Source organism: Salmo salar, chromosome 04, assembly GCF_965601325.2.
Source record: "Salmo salar chromosome 04, fSalSal1, whole genome shotgun sequence".
In the NCBI taxonomy this organism is placed as follows: Eukaryota; Metazoa; Chordata; class Actinopteri; order Salmoniformes; family Salmonidae; genus Salmo; species Salmo salar.
In genome coordinates this window covers 58,318,256-58,339,268 of record NC_138294.1, presented here as the reverse complement: position 1 = coordinate 58,339,268, position 21,013 = coordinate 58,318,256, and the positions used below count along the sequence as shown (strand labels likewise).

The 21,013-nt window shown below is 43.8% G+C and overlaps 3 protein-coding genes and 1 long non-coding RNA gene across 5 annotated transcripts in view; 2 read left to right on the top strand and 2 right to left on the bottom strand.

The window, feature by feature from the left end:
- The window catches only part of siah2l (seven in absentia homolog 2 (Drosophila)-like), a 43,742-nt gene extending 36,049 nt beyond the window's left edge, over window positions 1-7,693 (top strand). For both annotated transcript variants that reach the window (XM_014197449.3, XM_014197450.3), the window contains exon 2: window positions 3,013-7,693. In XM_014197449.3, the coding sequence (XP_014052924.1) occupies window positions 3,013-3,564 (552 nt within the window). In that variant the 3' untranslated portion in view covers window positions 3,565-7,693. The remainder of the gene's footprint in view (window positions 1-3,012) is intronic.
- Window positions 7,694-7,720: 27 nt separating this feature from the next.
- On the bottom strand, window positions 7,721-11,826 carry LOC106603585 (RNA binding motif protein X-linked 2). Its single transcript, XM_014197448.3, has 6 exons — window positions 11,711-11,826; window positions 10,953-11,068; window positions 10,686-10,737; window positions 10,348-10,477; window positions 10,006-10,189; window positions 7,721-8,669 (listed from the first exon to the last, which is right to left on the bottom strand). Exons 1-6 carry the CDS (start codon window positions 11,713-11,715, stop codon window positions 8,263-8,265), a joined length of 894 nt encoding a protein of 297 aa, XP_014052923.3. The 5' UTR covers window positions 11,716-11,826; the 3' UTR covers window positions 7,721-8,262.
- A 770-nt stretch (window positions 11,827-12,596) lies between these two features.
- On the bottom strand, window positions 12,597-14,318 carry LOC106603430 (glucose-dependent insulinotropic receptor). The gene is made up of 2 exons (XM_082973815.1): window positions 13,748-14,318; window positions 12,597-13,493 (listed from the first exon to the last, which is right to left on the bottom strand). The coding sequence occupies exons 1-2, from the start codon at window positions 14,316-14,318 to the stop codon at window positions 12,844-12,846; spliced, it is 1,221 nt and encodes a 406-aa protein (XP_082829941.1). The 3' UTR covers window positions 12,597-12,843.
- A 2,784-nt stretch (window positions 14,319-17,102) lies between these two features.
- On the top strand, window positions 17,103-20,501 carry LOC106603587 (uncharacterized). The gene is made up of 2 exons (XR_001328443.3): window positions 17,103-19,044; window positions 19,771-20,501. It is a non-coding gene; the product is annotated as an uncharacterized LOC106603587 (long non-coding RNA).
- The last annotated feature ends 512 nt before the right edge of the window (window positions 20,502-21,013 follow it).

Here is a 21,013-nt window from a genome sequence, read left to right as displayed (position 1 = left end):
TCAATCAGTCATTAATAAAGGTGGATAAGAGGATCAGCTTCCCTGAGGGACTCTGCCAAGGAAACTGTCTGACCTCTACACATCTGACCTCACAGACAAATGTTTGGGCTGATAGACGGAGAGACAAGGGATACAGAGGAATTTGCGTGACTGGATGCATTTGAAAACCCAAATGAAATGACATGAAACTTACATCTGTTTGTTGTTGTTATTAATTGGGACACTGGTTACACAGGGGAATCAGTCTTTGATTGTAACCCACATTTTTTAGCAGTTGTGTGTGTCTCCCCTGAGTGTTTTCTGACCCAGCTGCTCTTTTCATAGTGCATGGTTAAAGTCGGTCATGCGGTTTTTCAGCCAATCGGTCCAGTGGGTCCTAACATAGCCATCGATTTGTAGGAAGCCTCCAACCTGCCACAGATTAATATTTAATATTATAAATATTGAAACTTGCCCCCTGGGGCAGTTTTACTGGGGCAGAAACACCATGTCACCCCACCTCCTCCTCCTCCCTCGCTTCCCATCTTTGCACCCTCCCATCCTTTCAACCTCAGGGCTTCAGATGAAAGTGAGCTAGAGGACACAGCACATAAGCCCTGTTGGAATGCTTAGAATAATGTGTCCTTTGTTCTTACCTTGCTTTGAGTAATGACTGATCTAACGGGACTGAGTGGGTGATGGATCGATTGCCACATTTGCTTCAATTCCTTCCATGTTGCTTCAATGAGGTCAGATCAGTAATCAACATGAGGATCTAAGGAAAGTAGAACGTAATGGAAGGAAGGAAGGTGTGTTCAAACTGAGATGTCTTATTGAAGATAAGCTTCTAGATGAGGACAGTTACCCCATCCTTCTGTAAACAGCCTCCCAGTCTACCTTCGTCTATGGAGCCTGAAAGTTGGCCTGACTTCTACCCCAATTCAAATTGTTCATCATAGACAGTATGGTCCTATCTGTTTCTGGCTAGGTCCCATATTGACTGTAGAAGGTAGTGTTGTTATCCCAGGTTATGTCTTACTGACATCAGAATTGTCTCCTGTTCCGTAAGGGGCCTGGGTGTCCTTCAGGTTGTGACTCCAGCTCTAGTTCCTCAGAACCCCTCTCCCTGCAGCCTTATCCAGGCCAATCAGCCAAATCCTTACTGTTGACACCACGGTTGTAGGCCTTATAACCAATAACGACAAGTCAGGGTGTAGGGAAGAGGTAAGTGAACTGGCATTGTGGTGCCAGGACAACAACCTCTCCCTCAACATCAGCAAAACAAGGAGTTTATTGTTGACTTCAGGAAGCAGAGGAGGGAACACGCTCCGATCCACATCAATGGGACTGCAGTAGAGCGAGTCAGCAGTTTTAAGTTCCTCAACATCCACATCACAGATGACTTGACATGGACCAACAACACCACCACTCCTGTCAAAGGGGTCACAACAGCGCCTCTACTTAATAAGGCGCCTGAAGAAATTCGGCATGCCACATCGGGTCCTCTCCAAATACTACCACTGCACCATCGAGAGCATCCTGGCGAGTTGCAGTACATCACTGGAGCTGTGTTCCCACCCATCCAGGGCATCTACTTGAAACGGTGCCTGATGAAGTCCCGCAGCATCATGAAGGACCCCACACACTCCAGCCACAAGCTGTTTTTTTTTATGTTTTGTTTTTAAAACGGAAACTTTTATTTAACTAGGCAAGTCAGTTAACAAATTCTTATTTTGCAACGACGACCTACCCCTAACCACACTGGGCCAATTGTGCGCCGCCCTATGGGACTCCCGATCACGGCCAGTTGTGATACAGACCGGGATCGAACCAGGGTCTGTAGTGACACCTCTAGAACTGAGATGCAGTGCCTTAGACTGCTGCGCCACACTTTCTCTCTCTCTCACACACACCACAACTGCTGCTACCAGACATTTTATTCCCCCTTCCCTGAAATGTGTAAATATTGGTCTATAAATTCTGTCTTCCTGTATTCTACTGATGCTGAAATGTTTCATCTATTCTATTGAGCCATTTACTTCATGTTAGTATCTTTTATTATTTCTTATTGTTGTTGCATTGTCCAGTAGGAACCGACAGGTAAGCATTTCATTGGACAGAGTATGCTATACCACGTGTATCCTGTACATACGACAAATACAACTTGAAATCCACCCCCTTCATGCACTTTTCATTAGATAATCCACTTATTGCTCCAACCCTTCAATACCGCCCCAGCACTCCCAGCACGGACCAGCTACTTACATATCCTCCCATATTGTAGTCTGTCGTCTCCTGCTACACTCTATCTTTACTGGTATGTCTCCGTCTTACAGGCAAGATTGTCTGTTGGTGGTTCAATATGCACATATTTTTTTCAAAACAGCTTTGCTAATAACAATGTCATGTATCTCAATCTCCCCTTCGACGAGCAGTTTAATGGCCTGGTATTGCTTTGTTTTCATACAAAATAACCATCCAATCTTATAAGATTCTTCCTCCCTAACATCTCCATGGATGTGTTGGGAAGCTGTTGTAGTACCAGAGGGTTTATATCTAGTAAGGTGCTCATCTAGTACTCTTAGCTAGTACTCTTATCTACTTCTCTTCATACCCTTCATGTGCCCTGCCACTCTCACCCCCTCCCTCCTCTATTTCTTTGTTCCCTCTCTCTTGCACTCTTTCCCTGCCTCACTCTCTATCTCTATCCTTCCACACATTGTTCAATCTCTCAATTGGTCCCTCTTTCTTTACTTCCTCCTTCGCCTTCTGTTTTTCCTGCCACCTACGTCTCTGCAATATCTTTCTTTCCTTCATTCCCTCTCTCTTCCCCATCTCTCCTTTTATAACCACCTCCTCTCTCTCCTCACCCATTCTGTCTCTTCCCCCGCATTGTCCCTCCTCTCTCATTCTGTCTCCCATCTCTTGGGTCATTCAACCCCACTCCACTTCGAGTAGGTTCTCAACATACATAGGAAAACTCAATTGTAAGCAATTCTCTCTCTTTCTCTCTCACCCTCCCTCTATCTCCAGTACGCGTCAGCTGGATGCCTGCTGTCCCTCCACCACAGTGAGAAGCCTGATCACGAGGAGGTGTGTGAGTTCCGTCCCTACACCTGCCCGTGTCCCGGGGCCTCCTGCAAGTGGCAAGGCTCCCTGGAGGCTGTCATGCCTCACCTGATGCACGCCCACAAGTCCATCACCACCCTGCAGGGAGAGGACATCGTCTTCCTGGCCACAGACATCAACCTGCCGGGGGCCGTGGACTGGGTCATGATGCAGTCCTGCTTCGGCCACCACTTCATGCTGGTCCTGGAGAAGCAGGAGAAGTACGAGGGCCACCAGCAGTTCTTTGCCGTGGTGCTGCTCATCGGAACGAGGAAGCAGGCCGAGAACTTTGCCTACCGCCTGGAGCTCAACGGGAACCGGCGGCGCCTCACCTGGGAGGCCACGCCCCGCTCCATCCACGACGGTGTGGCGGCCGCCATCATGAACAGCGACTGTCTGGTGTTTGACACATCCATCGCTCACCTGTTCGCCGACAACGGCAACCTGGGGATCAACGTTACCATCTCCATGTGCTGAGCGGCTCAGATGTGGAAACACAGACCCACAGGCTTCTCTCGTTCTCAGACATACACATGCGATGGGCAGAAACCGGTGCACAGTGACTGACTGCTGTGCTGTACCTGCCTCCTGTGTGATGCAGTAGACTGTGTGTGAGAGGATAGGTGGGATATGGAGAGGATGTGTGTGTTTTGCTGCTTGAGGCTCGTTGGCTCCCCATAATGCTTGAATGGAGACTGGGCTGTAGAGTAGTTTCAGGGTTAGGGTGTTTGCCTGTCCTCTCATTGTGTGTGCTGGAGACAGTGTACAGTAACCTACATGCGGTGGGCTTTTGATGACTGATGCCGTACCCGCCCCCAGGACCCCTCCTCAACCGCTACCACCCCACTCACCCCTACCTCCTCTTCTGCCCAGCCAACCAGTGCCAGGCAAGAAGGACACTGCCAGTGTAAGAAAGGGCGGTCAGTCAATGGGCTGCCACACAGCGGTATTCAGAGAACCTCCACTTCAACCGTGAATGGCCCCTGCAGATGCAGCTTCCTAATCCTCACAGCGAATTAAGTTTCAGTAAATTGGTCAGTGGACCAATCAGGCCTCAGATGCATATGGGCAGAGTCGGGCCTGAGAGTGACCAATGCGCTGCCTCGGTCTGGGTTAGTGTGAGCTAAGCCGGGGTTGTTCATGCCCTCCTAAAGGATTGCACTGACTACTAACCAACTCCTCACTTTTCAGAACTGCAAAACTCAACCGTTTCCATAATTAGGCTATGTCAATTATACCCCAAACATGGTGTGTATAATAAATATTGATGATGGATCCTGATCTGATTGTAAGCAAAAGACTGCATGTATATCCGCCATGTAGAATAAAGACACAGATCAGGTGGTTGTAGGCTCTCGTCATAATGCATCATAAAGGTTGCATAATGCCATCGTAAGCATGGTATCAAACCTGTCATAAGCCCTGTTTGGTGAAACCCTAGGGCCTAGTTATTCACATGGATTCTGTATTACAATACAAACAACAAAAAGTAAAACAATCTTAAGTTGAATCTTTACATTTTCAAACAACAAAGGTACATTACTTCTCCAAAGTCACAAGCTCTATTGCATAAAACTCTGATAGATTGAAGGTTAGCTTGTTTGTTAACAATGAAGTCCCTTTCTTTGGTAAGGTCAATTGTCATAGAATTTCATGAATGAAAAACAGGTGTCATGTCATATTTAAGATGGCATTATGTTTGTTTTGACACAGAAATCCTATTCCTAGTGTGTGAGCGTACACGCGTGCAGGAGACTGTACCACTACTGTTCTGATTGTGTTTTTCTCTGCAGCCACTCCTCACCAACACAGATGAACAGTATGGCGGAGGCACGCCTTCTCTCCTTATTTGTTCCTCTGTATGTCTCTTGAAACCGTTTGTTCTGCAGAACCTGGTTTATCTTCAGTTCTTCTACGCTCTGATTGATATACTGTAATATGGGGGCAGTTTTGACTCTTCCCCTCTGGTCAGTCAACCCACCACAGCCTTACTTTTGTACGTAACCTAACTAGCACTCCCAAGTTGGGAAGGCATCTGTGAGGATGACTAAGTTGGACTCACTCAGACCCACCCTCAGTGTCTTGAATGGACTCTCGGTTTTTGTGGACTTTGGGGCAAAGTCCCATGGCATTGTGGGTAGAAATGGGCATTCCATAGTACTCCAGCCATGTACCTCGCCTTCACCCGGCGTCATAGTAACCAAGCAACCAAAAACCCACCTTTTCATAAAGTACCTCTGATGACGTTGATCACAGACATGTCTGTAACCCGACAGAGTCCCCTCCTGCTCCCAGAGACACTGCAGTATACCCCAAATCACCCTCTGCTGATCACCTCTGCCCCACTGCTCTGTCTTATAAGTATTTGTAATATGTAAATGTTGGATGACCATATATTTTCTAAAAGTTGATAGGAGATTTTGTGTTCTGTTGTGTTAATCTGAGATGTGTTTGTGTTCACGGTTACTCAAACGGTTGTACATAGGTTTTGAGGTTATTTTCTGAGCTGTTGTAATGACCTGCTATCCTATTTTATTCTAGTGGTCAGTGTCCCTGCCTTACCCACTGAGTGGACAGACATTTCTGCCAACACACTCTCCTTTGGGCAGGACGGCTCTGCAATTGCTATGGCTGATCTGTAATATCTGCAAAAAATGCAAACTGTGACGCTCACCTTTTTGTAACATGGGCTTGAAGCCTTTATTGCTGCATCATGATCAGTTATCATGAGCCATAGAGAACTGCAGAAATCTGTGTGGATTTCATTAATGAATTGTTTATGGGGCAATGGGAGATCAAATCAATGAAAACTAAGAGTCAGTGTCCACAAAATTAGATTTTATGGTGCATTTGTTACCACTTAGCAAAATGAAAACATCTGTCCATCTACCCATATAACTTAAACATACAATGGCAGTTGCACATATAAATCCTTTGCAGCTACTGTCATATGAACACCAAGTCCTAGAAATGCTAATGAATACCTAGGCCAGGGTTAACCAACTGGTGGCCTACAGGTGGTTTTATTTGGCCCCCCAACTTTTCTGTAGTTATGTTTTGGGGCGGCAGGTGGCCTAGTGGTTAGAGCGTTGGGAGCTCGAATCCCCGAGCTGACAAGGTAAAAAAGATATCTGTCGTTCTGCCCATGAACGAGGCAATTAACCCACTGTTCCCCGGTAGGCCGTCATTGTAAATAAGAATTTGTTCTTAACTGACTTGCCTAGTTAAATAAAGGTTACATTTAAAAAATGTTCTGGGCCCCTGTCCATCCACGAAAACAAAAATGGTCCCGTGGCTGAATGTAGTCGATGATCCCTGACCTAGGCTGTCATTATGTAGGCTATAGAAAAAACACGTCTGACTAGAACTCTTCATCTGCTTAAATGTTGTCCTCTTGCACAATGTTTTGTTCCGTATGATGTGTCAGGGTGTCAGAACATTGAACAGAAACACATTCCCATCCAGCTGTAAATCACCTAGAATCATTCTACAACCCGGAAAAGTACACATTCTTTATGTACCTCGGGAATGACAACCCATGTCTTGTACATTCATAGTACACATGACGTCATAGACATCTTTTGTACAGCCAGACCCAATACTTATTTTCTCCCAAGTTTAGCCGAATCCTATCCTGGGATGTTTCTATAACAGCTGTATGGGTGCAATTTCTTTACTTAATTTCAATTGGGTCCCTAAAAAGTATTTTCTTTGGGGGGGACACACGTTTTCCTCTCCTGTCCATCCCAGCCTGGCCTCTGTTAATCTGGGGCCCGGGTGAAGGCAGCGGTTGACCTCTGACCAGTCTGACAAGTGAAGCTCAGACCCAGAAGTCATTAAAAAAAACGTTGAATACATCACATCACCTAGGTAACCAACATAGTATAGCATTGACGATCTATCCATGCAGCCAGACAACAACGGGGCGACCAAAATCCCAGTTATTCGAGTGTGGCTTGTCTGCCTGGCCCCCCACTGGAAGAGCTAAAAGAGGATAAGGAAGGGTTAACTCCTAAGGACAAAATGGTGGCTCGTGCTCTAATATCGCTATACCCCAGTTGGGTATTTTCATTGGAGCCCCGGTGTGATGACATTTACGGTGTTTCACATGCCAACTATCGACAGGCTCCTTCACACACTGAACCTCTTGGTGGAATTAAAACATTTCCTTAATGGCAGAATGTGCTTTACCTCTTTTTCCCTTTTATGTTTTGACAAAATGTTAATTTATTCTTGATATATACAGTATTTCTGTATCTTTGCTTTGTTCCGTCTTAGATGATTAACTATGTTGTGTTTTAAACATCATTTAGTGTGACATTCAGCGATACAGATGAATTGCAGTCAAAATCCTGTTGAGCAGGTGTGATCATGTAAATACAATCTTTGTTAGTTCTGAATTATTCATTTTTTCCCCCCAAGTATCTTGTTTGTCTTTGGTTCTTCACTGAATTACAAATTGCCTAATGTTTTGGACAGTCTTTTCACCCAAAATCACCTATTTTTGGAGCCAAGAGGAAGCTCCTATCTTGCGTTACCCATATTACTATGTGTCTCTGTATCACTTGAAATCCAATTTAAAAATAAAATGTTATTTATAAAGGCATCTGTCAAAGACTTGTTGGAAACCAAATCTCTTTGTTAAAAAATAAAAACACATTTCATTTTATTTACAACAGTAAATCATTGTCAGATTAAGCATTGTACAGCGGTTTGAGGGTAAAAATTCATTTGAAATCCAGTTCCGATTTAACTTTGCTGCTGATAACGCTAAGCTGTTGTCGTGGAAACAGGCCATGTCGTCATCCACTGTTTGGCTCAGTCTCCACATCAGTCTTTCCATAACAGAGAATGTAGAATCAACAGGCTTGATATGGCTTATGACAAATACTAACAAAATAAAACAACCCATTATATTAGTTCCAGGGTCCCAGTTCCTTGCTGATTTTCTATAGTGAAGGAAAGAGTAAGATTTCACTCAGTCAAGTTGTCTAGACTACAATCAAGGAGCTTCTGTTACTTTCTCCTTTGGTCTCTCTCCCGACTGTGTTCTTTGTGCTTACTTGACCTGTCTCTTTCCCTCTCTCTCTTCCTGTCTTTCTCCCTGTCCCAGTCCCTTGCTCTGTTCCTCTCATTGCCCTCTCTCTTTCTCCCTCCCTAGTTCTGTCTCTCTCTCTATCCCTGTCCCTGTCGGTTCTCTCTCTCCTCCCTGCCTGTCCTCTTGCTCTCCAACTGCAATCCTCCATCTCTCCACTTCTCATCCTCCCTGGGCCTCTCTCTCTCTCCTTCCCTCTCCCCATGGCGATTTCGGAACCCTCTGTCCACCTGCCTGTGTGTGTCTCGTGGGTTCTGTGGCTCTGCCCCAGGCCCTGGTCTCTCTTCCCTGGCCCCCAGCCACTCCTCTGGCGCCCCCCGCTGGCTGTACTTGTCATAGCCCAGGTCCTCCTCCTCCTGCTTCACCCTCACTGCCAGGGCAGGCCCAGGGGGAGAGACAGAGTGAGTCTGGGCTAGCCTCTCCCTCTGCTTCCTATCCTCCTTCAGAGCCTTCTTCTCCTTTTTCTTCTTCTTCTTCTCTTTCTTGTCTGGGTGGGAGATGAAAGAAAAGACAGGGAGGGTCAGGTAAGAGGAGATGATATGAACACTGACAGCCAAGTTATCCTCCACTACTCGGGTGTCCGTGTCCGCCTTGCAATTATACTGAACAAAACTATAAAACGCAGCATGTAAGTGTTGGTCCCATGTTTCATGAGATGAAATAAAAGATACCAGACATTTTCCATATACACTAAAAGCATCTCTCTCCTGTTAGTGAGCGTTTCTCCTTTGCCCAGACAATCCATCCACCTGACAGGTGTGGCATATCAAGAAGCTGATTAAACAGCATGATCATTAAAAAGGTGCATCTTGTGCTGGGGACAATAAAAGGCCACTCTAAAATGTGCAGTTTTGTCTCAACACAATGCTACAGATGTCTCAAGTTGAGGCGACTGCAGGAATGTCCAGCCGAGCTGTTGCCAGAGAACGAAATGTTCACTTCTCTACCATAAGCCACCTCCAATGTCGTTTTAGAGAATTTGGCAGTGCTTCCAACCGGCCTCACAACCGCAGACCACGTGTAACCACGCCAGCCCAGGACCTCCATATCCAGCCTGAGACGAGCTACCCAGACAGCTAATGAAACTGTGGGTTTGCAAAACCAAAGAAATACTCCACAAACGGTCTCAGGGAAGCTCATCTGCGTGCTTGTCATCCTCACCAGGGTCTTGATCTGACTGCAGTTCTGTGTCGTAACCCATTTCAGTGGGCAAATGCTCACCTTCGATGGTCACTGGCATGCTGGAGGAGTGTGCTCTTCACGGATGAATCCCGGTTTCAACTGTGCCGGGCAGATGGCAGACCACCTGTATGGTGTTGTGTGGGTAAGCGGTTTGCTGATGTCAACATTGTGAACAGAGTGCCCCATGGTGGAGATGGGGTTATGGTATGGGTAGGCATAAGCTGAGGACAATGAACACAATTTGATTTTATCGATGGAAATTTGAATGCAGAGATACCGGGACGAGATCCTGAGGCTCACTGTCGTGTCATTCATCCATCACCAGATACTGACTGGTTTTCTGATCCCGCCCCTACCTTTTTTAAAAAGTTATCTATGACCAATAGATGCATATCTGAATTCCCAGTCATGTGAAATCCATAGATTAGGGCCTAATGAATTTATTTCCATTGACTGATTTCCTTATATGAACTATAACTCAGTAAAATCTTTGAAATTGTTACATGTTGCGTTCATATTTTTGCTCAGTGTTTATTCTACGTTGACTAAAGTTCTTGCATTTCAAATCCACAGTCTAATGAGGCTGACACAAGCAGCAGACCTGTACCATCTGGACCTCCATTAGTCTCTTCTCGTCTCACCTTTCTTGGGCTTCTTCGCAGGTAAGGCGTACTGCTCTTCTTCGGACTCGGAGGATGAAGGGTCAGGTAGTTTGGGGGCACAGCCCTCCTCCCTCAGTCGCTTAGTGATATCATCCATGTCCTCATTGTCTTTGGGAGGGCGGTAGTTCAGCACATGGTCCACTCGGATGGTCCGCCCCTTTATCTAGATACCGACAGAGAGAGAGCGAGAGAGACACAGACCACAACGATAGTCATTTACGTCTTTTGCATCGTCTAACCTTCATTTATGCACATCTACTGGTTTAGTCTCAATCTCTCTTGTTCTCTCCTTCTCAGCTGTGAGTGATTGCCATTCTTTACCTTGATCCCGTTTAAGTTATCCACAGCCAGGATGGTGCTCCTCTGGTCCTCGTAGCAGATGAAGCAGAAGCCTTTGGATTTACCCGTCTTTTTATCACGCACTAGGTTGATGTTGGCCATCTCTCCATACCTGCAGACAGACATGAAGCAGGAATACACCTAATCTAATGCAAAGAACACTTGATTTATTCAGAATGGGGAAGGTTATGAGGGAATAGGGGAAGATAAGCATGGAAAGACGGGTAATTGTATAGACAAAAACAGACAAAGAAGAACGGGGAGAGAAAGGACACAGTGAGTGGAGAGATTGGAGGAAGGGCTGTATGTATGGGACTCACTGAGAGAAGACACAGACGATGTCACCTTCTGTCAGCTCATATGGAAACCCACCTGCAGGTTAAAACAAAAACACTAAAGTTAGAAACAGGCTTATAACTGCTGGTGAGATGGACTAGAGAGCAAGCCACTGACTGAATAAAATAAAAAAAACACTACTTTGATGCCACCAACTGGTCAGCTGGCAGTAAACCTTAAACATGGCTGTAATACCAGGGTTCGGATCAATCCTATTCAATCGCAGGGGTGTCTTTGACACAGCCTCTTACCGATGAAAATCCAGGCGCTGTCCTTATACTCAGAGTGCCATGACACATTTTCCTTCACCCCCAATGAGGCCTCTCTCTCATTCAGCTCATTGATCAGCTTCACCTTGGTCAGGGGACTGCAGGACACAGAGAGATGGAGAAGGACGAAAGGATTGAGAGTTTAACATGCAATAGAATGCAGAATATTCTCTCTGTTGATCCTGTCTTTGCTGTTTTCTTAACCACCATGGCCAAGATTTTTTTTTTTTTTACCCCATGGGGTCGTCTCATGAGGAACTACAGACTATAATATATTTAAGTAATAAGGCACGAGGGGGTGTGGTATATGGCCAATATACCACAGCTTAGAGCTGTTCTTGCGGAGTATACCACCAACCCCAGAGGAGCTTTATTGCGATTATAAACTGGTTACCAACGTAATTAGAGCAGTAAAAATACATGTTTTGCCATACCCGTGGTATAAGGTCTGATATACCACGGCTGTCAGCCAATCAGCATTCGGGGCTCGAACCACCCAGTTAAATATAGTAGTGTGTATTCATTTAACGTTAACATTATTGTCATTAGTAACATTATAACCTAGCTAGCAGCAAATCATTAGCAAGCTAACGTTAGCCATGTTGACTGATGTTGCAGTACACGTTATCTGGCTAGCTAGACCTCTTCACATGACCACCCCATTACACCTCAGTGGGTAACTAGATAATGATTACAGTCGATACAAAATGTAAAACACATAATCGGTCACTTATACTCACTTCATTATGACGTTATCATGAACGCAAACACGATGCTAACTTTAAAATGGAGCCCCCCCTGACCAACATCAGTTTCCGGCGCGTCATACTACGTTCAGGGGTTTGTGGGAGGTGTAGTTCAAGGGCATGCTCCCTTGTTCTCAGTATTGACAAACTTTTATTATAAAAATCGTACAAACAAGTCCTACAAAACAACTGCATTTCAATATTCAATTCAATTATTCAATTCCAATGGTATTTTGTGATTAAGCAAAAGCTTTCTTCAATGCCACTGCATTGGCCTAAACACGGACTTTTATTATCTCTTTTGTATATGAAATGTACTTTTATAGCACCATCATTCCTCATATCACAAAGTGTAATTTTATTGGCTAGTTGTAAAATATGGACGTATTTATCCTAAAAATAAGTGTTTATATGACAAGGAAGTGTTCATGAATGAATAATCAATCATCCAAGCATTCTATAATTCATTTTGAATAGCAACCACTCAAACAATAATATTCTACCTACCTCATATCAAGGTTTAATCAATATATTTTCACTATGGTAATTTATGAGAAAATAAAACAATTCTACATTGACATTATGAGTAAATCGTTTGTAGAAAGTATTGGCAATAAAACACAACACACATTTCCCATGTACCTCCCTAGTGGAGGTAATAATACACACTACTTTCCCAAGCAATTAAATACTTTGTCAAAAAATGTTTTTATATAATCACTGAATGATCAGAGAACAACCATTTGTACACAAAAAAGCTGTTCCCCTTCAAAACACCTACACACCTCTCAGAAACACATAGACAGTGAGGTTGATGGGAATGCAGAGAGGGACAAAGTGCATACTTTGCAGAGATAATATCAATTAGGTTAGTGGAGGAAACAGAGCAAAAAAAGCAAATAAGCCCATCTGTTCCATGGTTTAGGTTCTATGATGTCTCCACATCCATTATCTCACTCTGTTATTTTTTCCCCATTTGATTGTTTTTGACAGTTAGTCGCTGTCGCTAGACATGTGACGTGAACGGTTTCTGCCAGAAATGGAAAAAGCTCTAAGCTGCCACAGTAAGCATTTTCCAAATTGGTTCGATCAACCTCAATGAGTTGTTCTCAAAATGTCTAAGTCATTCACAAGGGGGTTGAGGCAGAAAACGGTACAGTGTGGCCCTCTTCACTGGTGACCGTGGGAAAGGTGGGGTCCAGGCTCATGGCATCATCCACATATATAACAGTATGAGTGGGTATACGCAGCTCTGTCTGACATCTCTCACTAGCCTCTAACACGGCTGTGTTCCTGACCCTGTCCTTAACGCAGCAGAAAAGGGCCCCGATCTGCAGCCGCACCTCCCTCTGCCAGCAGGCGTACACCAGAGGGTTGATGAGGGAGTTGGACAGCCCCAGCAGCCACAGGTCATTCTCCAGCACCTTGTACAGCTCACAGTCCTCACACAGCACCTGCACTGCACACACCACAAAAAATGGGCACCAGCAGAGGGTGAAACAGCCCACCAGCAGAGCCACGGTCCTCAGGGCCTTGACGTGGCCCCAGTAGCGGCTGCGCTGGGGCAGCCTGGAGCCGGCCTGACGGGCCTGGCGGATCTGCCTCTGATGGCCGCAAGCTATCTTCAGAATGTCCAGGTAGAAGTAGGTGAAGACAGAGAGGACGGGGAAGAAGACGGCACAGAACACCACAATGATGCCCTTGGGACGGATGACAGAGAAGAAGGTGCAAAGGCTGCTGCTTTCAAAGTCTCCCTGCTGGAGCTGCCATGCCATGCCTGTGGAGCAGAGGGGAATAATAAACGTTCTATATTTATAGTATTTTGAATTTTCAAATAAAAATAATGATGTTCATTATCAAGTTGATCAACAATCAGTGTTGGGGTCAATTCAATTCCAATTTAGTCAATTCAGGAAGCACATTCAAATTCACAAATTGATTCTCAGCTTATCTCCCTGAATTTAAATGTAACCCTGTTGTTAGGGACATGTGTCCCCTCTGAAATAAGATAATTGAGGTTAGTTGTTCCACCTGGTAGGAAGCCAACAGTGAGGGATACCATCCAGAGTGCTACCAGGGCCCCAGTCACGGTCCACCTCCCAGTGAGCTGGGAGTAGCGCAGCGGCAGCTTGATGGCCACGTAGCGGTCCAGAGAGATCAGAAACATGGACAAGATGGACGCCGTTGAGGGGGAGATGATGAAGGCCATGCGGAGTAAACACTTGGTCTTCTGTGTGGAGTGCATCAGGAGTAGCGGTTGAGTAATTGGAATAGTTCCATTGTTCACGGTATTGTAATTTTGAAACACGTCTGTGACAATGCCAGTGATAGCCAGGCCCACCAGGATATCTGCCAGGGCCAGGTTGAGCACGAAGCACCAGCTCTGACTGCCCTTCCTGCGCATCAACTGAAAGAGAGCAGCCACCACCAGTAGGTTGGTGGAGATGATGAGGAGAGAGGCCACACTCAGGACCCATCCCATCATTTCTGGTGTCATGAAAGTGTATACAACAGGGGTTAGTATGGGTCTCACACCTGGCATCATGGCAGTGAGGTTGGCACCCGACTCTCCCATCCAGCCTGTCTTATTGCAAGCTGCCATTGAGTCCTTTACAAGATCTAAGTCTTGTATATCTGAGACGGGAGGATCCCCCAAAAACAAATAAATTATATCCACCAACATCCACTCCTACTGTGGTATATTGGTATCCAAATACTAACTTTTTCCTCTTTGTAACTGTACTTAATATCTTTCTCTGTCAAACTCCTTGTATAACAGAAAGAAATTCCACAACGATAAACTGAGCTATTAAGTAAAAATCTCTTTAGGAAAAAATGAAGAACGTTCAATGGGTACTCATCCACTCCCGATGTGCCTTTGCTCCTCAGAGGGCAAAGTATCTCCCCTCCTCTCTCGTCTGTAGCTGTGGTTCCTCTGCATCTGACCCTTGTCCAGCCTGCTATCTGGTTATCATCCCAGTCCCCTCAGAGAGTCCCTGGTGCAGACATCCGGGATGACTGGGACATTTTCCACAAGGGTTCACCACGACCACTGAATCTGGGTTAATGACAGTAGTCTGCAGTACAAACATCAACACTACACTACACTAAGATAGATCTGCTTTTGATGCCATTTGTATCTTCATCATAAAGTCATTAGTGATTTTATTTTTGCCCATCCATTGATGTCAATACGTAGGGCAGTAAGGAAAGAGAGGAAGAGTTTTCTGTGGCATGTCTCTTGGGAAGACCCATTTGCTTTGGGAAGACCCATCTGGCAGTTGTGGGTCTTTCAGAAAACACACAAAAAATTAAATAATCCAAATCGAGCCACAAAAGGAAAAATAACTATCTACTCCCACTTACAGTACTATAATCAATAAATACTCTGCTGTCTTGGCTCCTCTAGTGTCTTAAGATGAGTTTCAGCAAAAAGGAGGTATAGAAGGAATTTTCATCTTGAGAAGTCTCTTCATCTTGACACACAACCCTTAACATTCACAGTGCTGTACAAAATATGCTGTGACTAACCACTGTATCTGTGTCTCATCAGTGGCTCATCATGGCTAAGTGTTTTATGTATGTATTTATACAGCTCTAAACAATCTGAGAGGCAAAATACACGATAGGGAGAAAGAAAGAGAGAGAAAGTGTGTATTTGCCAGACAGGATGACGTGAATCTCCCTACATGTACAGTATACTGTTATCAGTCAACTACTTCTGTTTTACGTATGGGAAGCATTGCTTTGGGAGACATAAATCTACCCTGCATAAATTACTACCCAACGTCCTCATAAGTGTATGCATTTACAGTGGGGGGAAAAAGTATTTGATCCCCTGCTGATTTTGTATGTTTGCCCACTTACAAAGAAATGATCAGTCTATAATTTTAATAGTAGGTTTATTTGAACAGTGAGAGACAGAATAACAACAAAAATATCCAGAAAAACGCATGTCAAAAATGTTATAAAATGATTTGCATTTTAATGAGGGAAATAAGTATTTGACCCCTCAGCAAAACATGACTTAGTACTTGGTGGCAAAACCCTTGTTGGCAATCACAGAGGTCAGACGTTTCTTGTAGTTGGCCACCAGGTTTGCACACATCTCAGGAGGGATTTTGTCCCACTTCTCTTTGCAGATCTTCTCCAAGTCATTAAGGTTTCGAGGCTGACGTTTGGCAACTCGCACCTTCAGCTCTCTCCACAGATTTTCTATGGGATTAAGGTCTGGAGACTGGCTAGGCCACTCCAGGACATTAATGTGCTTCTTCTTGAGCCACTCCTTTGTTGCCTTGGCCGTGTGTTTTGGGTCATTGTCATGCTGGAATACCCATCCACGACCCATTTTCAATGCCCTGGCTGAGGGAAGGGGGAAATCTCACCCAAGATTTGACGGTACATGGCCCTGTCCATCGTCCCTTTGATGCGGTGAAGTTGTCCTGTTCCCTTAGCAGAAAAACACCCCCAAAGCATAATGTTTCCACCTCCATGTTTGACGGTGGAGATGGTGTTCTTGGGGTCATAGGCAGCATTCCTCCTCCTCCAAACACAGCGAGTTGAGTTGATGTCAAAGAGCTCCATTTTGGTCTCATCTGACCACAACACTTTCACCAGTTGTCCTCTGAGTCATTCAGATGTTCATTGGCAAACTTCAGACGGGCATGTATATGTATTCTTGAGCAGGGGGACCTTGCGGGCGCTGCAGGATTTCAGTCCTTCACGGCGTAGTGTGTTACCAATTGTTTTCTTGGTGACTATGGTCCCAGCTGCCTTGAGATCATTGACAAGATCCTCCCGTGTAGTTCTGGGCTGATTCCTCACCGTTCTCATGATCATTGCAACTCCACGAGGTGAGATCTTGCATGGAGCCCCAGGCCGAGGGATATTGATAGTTCTTTTGTGTTTCTTCCATTTGCGAATAATCACACCAAATGTTGTCACCTTCTCACCAAGCTGCTTGGCAATGGTCTTGTAGCCCATTCAAGCCTTGTGTAGGTCTACAATCTTGTCCCTGACATCTTTGGAGAGCTCTTTGGTCTTGGCCATGGTGGAGAGTTTGGAATCTGATTGATTGATTGCTTCTGTGGACAGGTGTCTTTTTAACAGGTAACAAGCTGCGGTTAGGAGCACTCCTTTTAAGAGTGTGCTCCTAATCTCAGCTCGTTACCTGTATAAAAGACACCTGGGAGCCAGAAACCTTTCTGATTGAGAGGGGGTCAAATACTTATTTCCCTCATTAAAATGCTAATCAATTTATAACATTTTTGACATGCGTTTTTCTGGATATTTTTGTTGTTATTCTGTCTCTCACTGTTCAAATAAACCTACCATTAAAATTATAGACTGATCCTTTCTTTGTCAGTGGGCAAACGTACAAAATCAGCAGGGGATCAAATACTTTTTTCCTTCACTGTACACTCTCTTCTCTCTCTCTGTAACTATTTCTGAACTCCCTGCTGCTCGTTTTAACCCTCAGCAACAACAACCCAACCAGGTCAGTTCAAACAATATCACCAGGGTCTCATTAAATACAGATTTTGACATTATCGATCATAGTCTGCTGCAGGAAAAACGTATGTGTTATGGCTTTACACCCCCTGCTATAATGTGGATAAAGAGTTACTTGTCTAACAGAACACAGAGGATGTTCTTTAATGGAAGCCTCTCAAACATAATCCAGGTAGAATCAGGAATTCCCCAGGGTAGCTGTTTAGGCCCCTTGCTTTTTTCTATTTTTACTAACGACATGCCACTGACTTTGAGTAAAGCCTATGTATGCGGATGACTCAACACTATACACATTAGCTACTACAGCGACTGAAATGACGGCAACACTTAACAAAGAGCTGCAGTTAGCTCTAAATATTTCTAAAACTAAAAGCATTGTATTCGGGACAAATCATTTACTAAACCCTAAACCTCAACTAAATCTTGTAATAAATAATGTGGAAATTGAGCAAGTTGAGATGACTAAACTGCTTGGAGTAACCCTAGATTCTAAACTGTCATGGTCAAAACATATTGATACAGTAGTAGCTAAGATGGGGAGAAGTTTGTCCATAATAAAGTAATGCGCTGCCTTCTTAACAACACTATCAACAAGGCAGGTTCTACAGGCCCTAGTTTTGTCGCACCTTGACTACTGTTCAGTTGTGTGGTCAGGTGCTGCAAAAGACTAAAGAAAATTGCAATTGGCTCAGAACTGGGCAGCACGGCTGGCCCTTGGATGTACAAAGAGAGCTAATATTAATTAATATGCATGTCAATCTGTCCTGGCTCAAAGTGAAGGAGAAATTGACTTCATCACTACTTGTATTTATGAGAGGTATTGACATGTTGAATGCACCGAGCTGTCTGTCTCAACTACTGGCACACAGCTTAGACATCCATACATACCCCACAAGACATGCCACAAGAGGTCTCTTCACAGTCCCCAAGTCCAGAACAGACTATGGGAGGCACACAGTACTACATAGAGCCATGACTACATGGAACTCTATTCCACATCAAGTAACTGATGCAAGCAGTAAAATTTGATTTAAAAAACAGATAAAAAAACAGCTTATGGAACAGCGGGGAATGTGAAGCAACACAAACATAGGCACAGACACATGCACACACACACACACACACACACACACACACACAATAACATATGCACTATACATACACATACACATTGATTTAGTACTGTAGATATGTGGTAGTGGTGGAGTATGGGCCTGAGGGCTCACAGTGTGTTGTGAAATCTATGAATGTATTGTAATGTTTTTAAAATTGTATAAACTGCCTTAATTTTGCTGGACCCCAGGAAGAGTAGCTGCTGCCGAGGCAGCAGCTAAGGGGGATCCATAATAAATACAAAAATACAAATACACAGTGATCTTTTCATGTAGAGTAAAGATCCCCTTTTGATCACAAAGGGGGAAAAAACACAATAACCTCTGGCTCCCACAGACATACAATGTGGGAATGTTATTCATCCCTACTAGACCTTTCAGTGCCATTCAAAACTTCTGTTGGTCAGCAGTAATTGTGCCCACTGCCTCTGTACCAGTAGTCATTCTCACCCTATTTACGCTTAGCACTGCCCACTCCTCACCTACGGGTTGCCTTGGCTAGAAACATCTTGAAGGTGTTATTATTCTTTGAATAGACTACCTCCTGTCTTGGGCTTGACCTCTGAAGCTGACCTGAGTTTCCTCTGTACTGAAGATGACTTTAAAGAGACGACTGCTGTCCATTTTGTTGTGTTGTGTTTACTGCGTCGCTTCGCTCTTCTGCTTGAACCCCAACCGCAACAACTGTGGCTCCATCAGCGCTCGGTGAGTCTGTGTCAGTATGTGTGTGTGTATTTCAGTGTATATGTGTTTTTGCCTGTATGTTTGTATTTGTGTGAGGGGCAGAAATGTCTTAGTCATGATGGTGTGTGTTATTGTGTTAATGTCTTATCTGTTTATCTGGGGGTAATTTGCAAAAATCTGAGGTAGTGGCATGTCTTCTGTTCTGTATGTGTTGGCGTACCTTTACTTGCTTGATAGAGAATTAAATACATACAGTATAACAATATGGGATGTAAAAAGAAGATGGAATATGTGGCTACTGAGTTACTGTTTCCCATGTCTTAAAAGACACACGGTTAGGGTCATATTAGGCGGCAGCTAGCCTAGTGGTTAGAGCGTTAGGCTTGTAACTGAAAGGTTGCTGGTTTGAATACCGAAGTTAAAAAATCGGTTGATGTGCCTTTGAGCAAGGTACTTCACCCAATTTGCTCCAGGGTTGCCGTACTGCTATGGCTGACCCTGTAAAACAACACATTTCACTGCACCGATCTGCTGTATGTGACCATACAACATCTATTTTGTATTGTCTTTTTTTTATTTGGGTTATTAGGGTAATTATTCATAAAATAATTAATAAAGTTATAATGAAGTAATCTTTGCTCAATATTTACTAGAGCATGTTAAACAGAACCTTGGCTTGAACAATTTGCTGTGTTTGGCACCACTCACTGCCCATGTCTTTTGTGTTCTTTTGACAAACCATTTTAGGAATCTCATGACAGTTGTCCAGCAGCTGTACCAACGAGTCATGAGGCTAATGCGCACCACTCTCTGATCCTATGGAGCCGGAGTTGAGTCCCTCAACACTAATCACCAGGACTGAGACACTCTCCTGCCTTACCCTGTCCATACAATGGAGATGACCTGCAGAGCACCTGCCATCGACAGAGCAAGAGGACAAAAAGCTCTCATTGCAGTTCACTGTAATAAAGCAGGAGATAGTTTTAAAAAATGTCAATGTTTTATTGATGCAGATAGATTTTGTTGAGATCCTAGTGGGCCTTAACTGCATGAGCGTTGTGTTAGTGCCCCAATTTCCCTGCATTATAATATAAGTGCTGGAAAAGCCGTTTGCAGGATAATTCAAAGATGTCATTCATTTCATGCCCTCTTGTGGAAAACTGATCAGTTATTTCTGCATGATCAAGAAATTAATGCTTTCAATGAGCTTCAATGCTATCGCTGGACATGGAAAATATTCCCTGCTGGAATTGATGTGATTGAGTTTTGTTAAATCTACTACATGAATGCATATAGTGCAGTATAGGTGCTGTCTTCATAAAATAATACGAAAAAATGTTCCTTGTGCAAATTATGGGAAGATAGGCTATGTTTAATACATTTGTACCACTTGATTAGCTAAATGTTATAACAGTTGAGTCTTTTGTAATTAATGCTGTATCAAAACTGATATAATAAACTTTACATTTGTTTTTCAATTGCCAGTTTATTTTTTATAAGGCTATATGTTGAAAATATGTATTTTCCAGACGTTGACATCACACGCACTTCAGGTACTGAATGAAACGTTAGAAGACGTCTTTTCCTGACGTCGAAAATATGTCTTGTACTGACGTTGAAAATATGTCTTGTACTGACGTTGAAAGTATGTCTTGTACTGACGTTGAAAATATGTCTTGTACTGACGTTGAAAATATGTCTTGTACTGATGTTGAAAATATGTCTTGTAAGGACATAGGTATTTAGGTATAAAATAGGTATTTTTTTTTATACCTTTCCGGATTTAAACTGCTATACATTCTCAATGAAGTAAGCATTATATCCCAATAATAATTTGTCATGCCTCTTAATAAGAAAGAGGAGCTAACTGACGATTGCAACATAATATTTAGTATTGTTCTCATCTGTCACTTACACTTATGTTAGCTTTTTCAAAAGCTTTTAAACTGATAGCAATAACATTGAAAGTAGTCCATTATACAGAATAAAC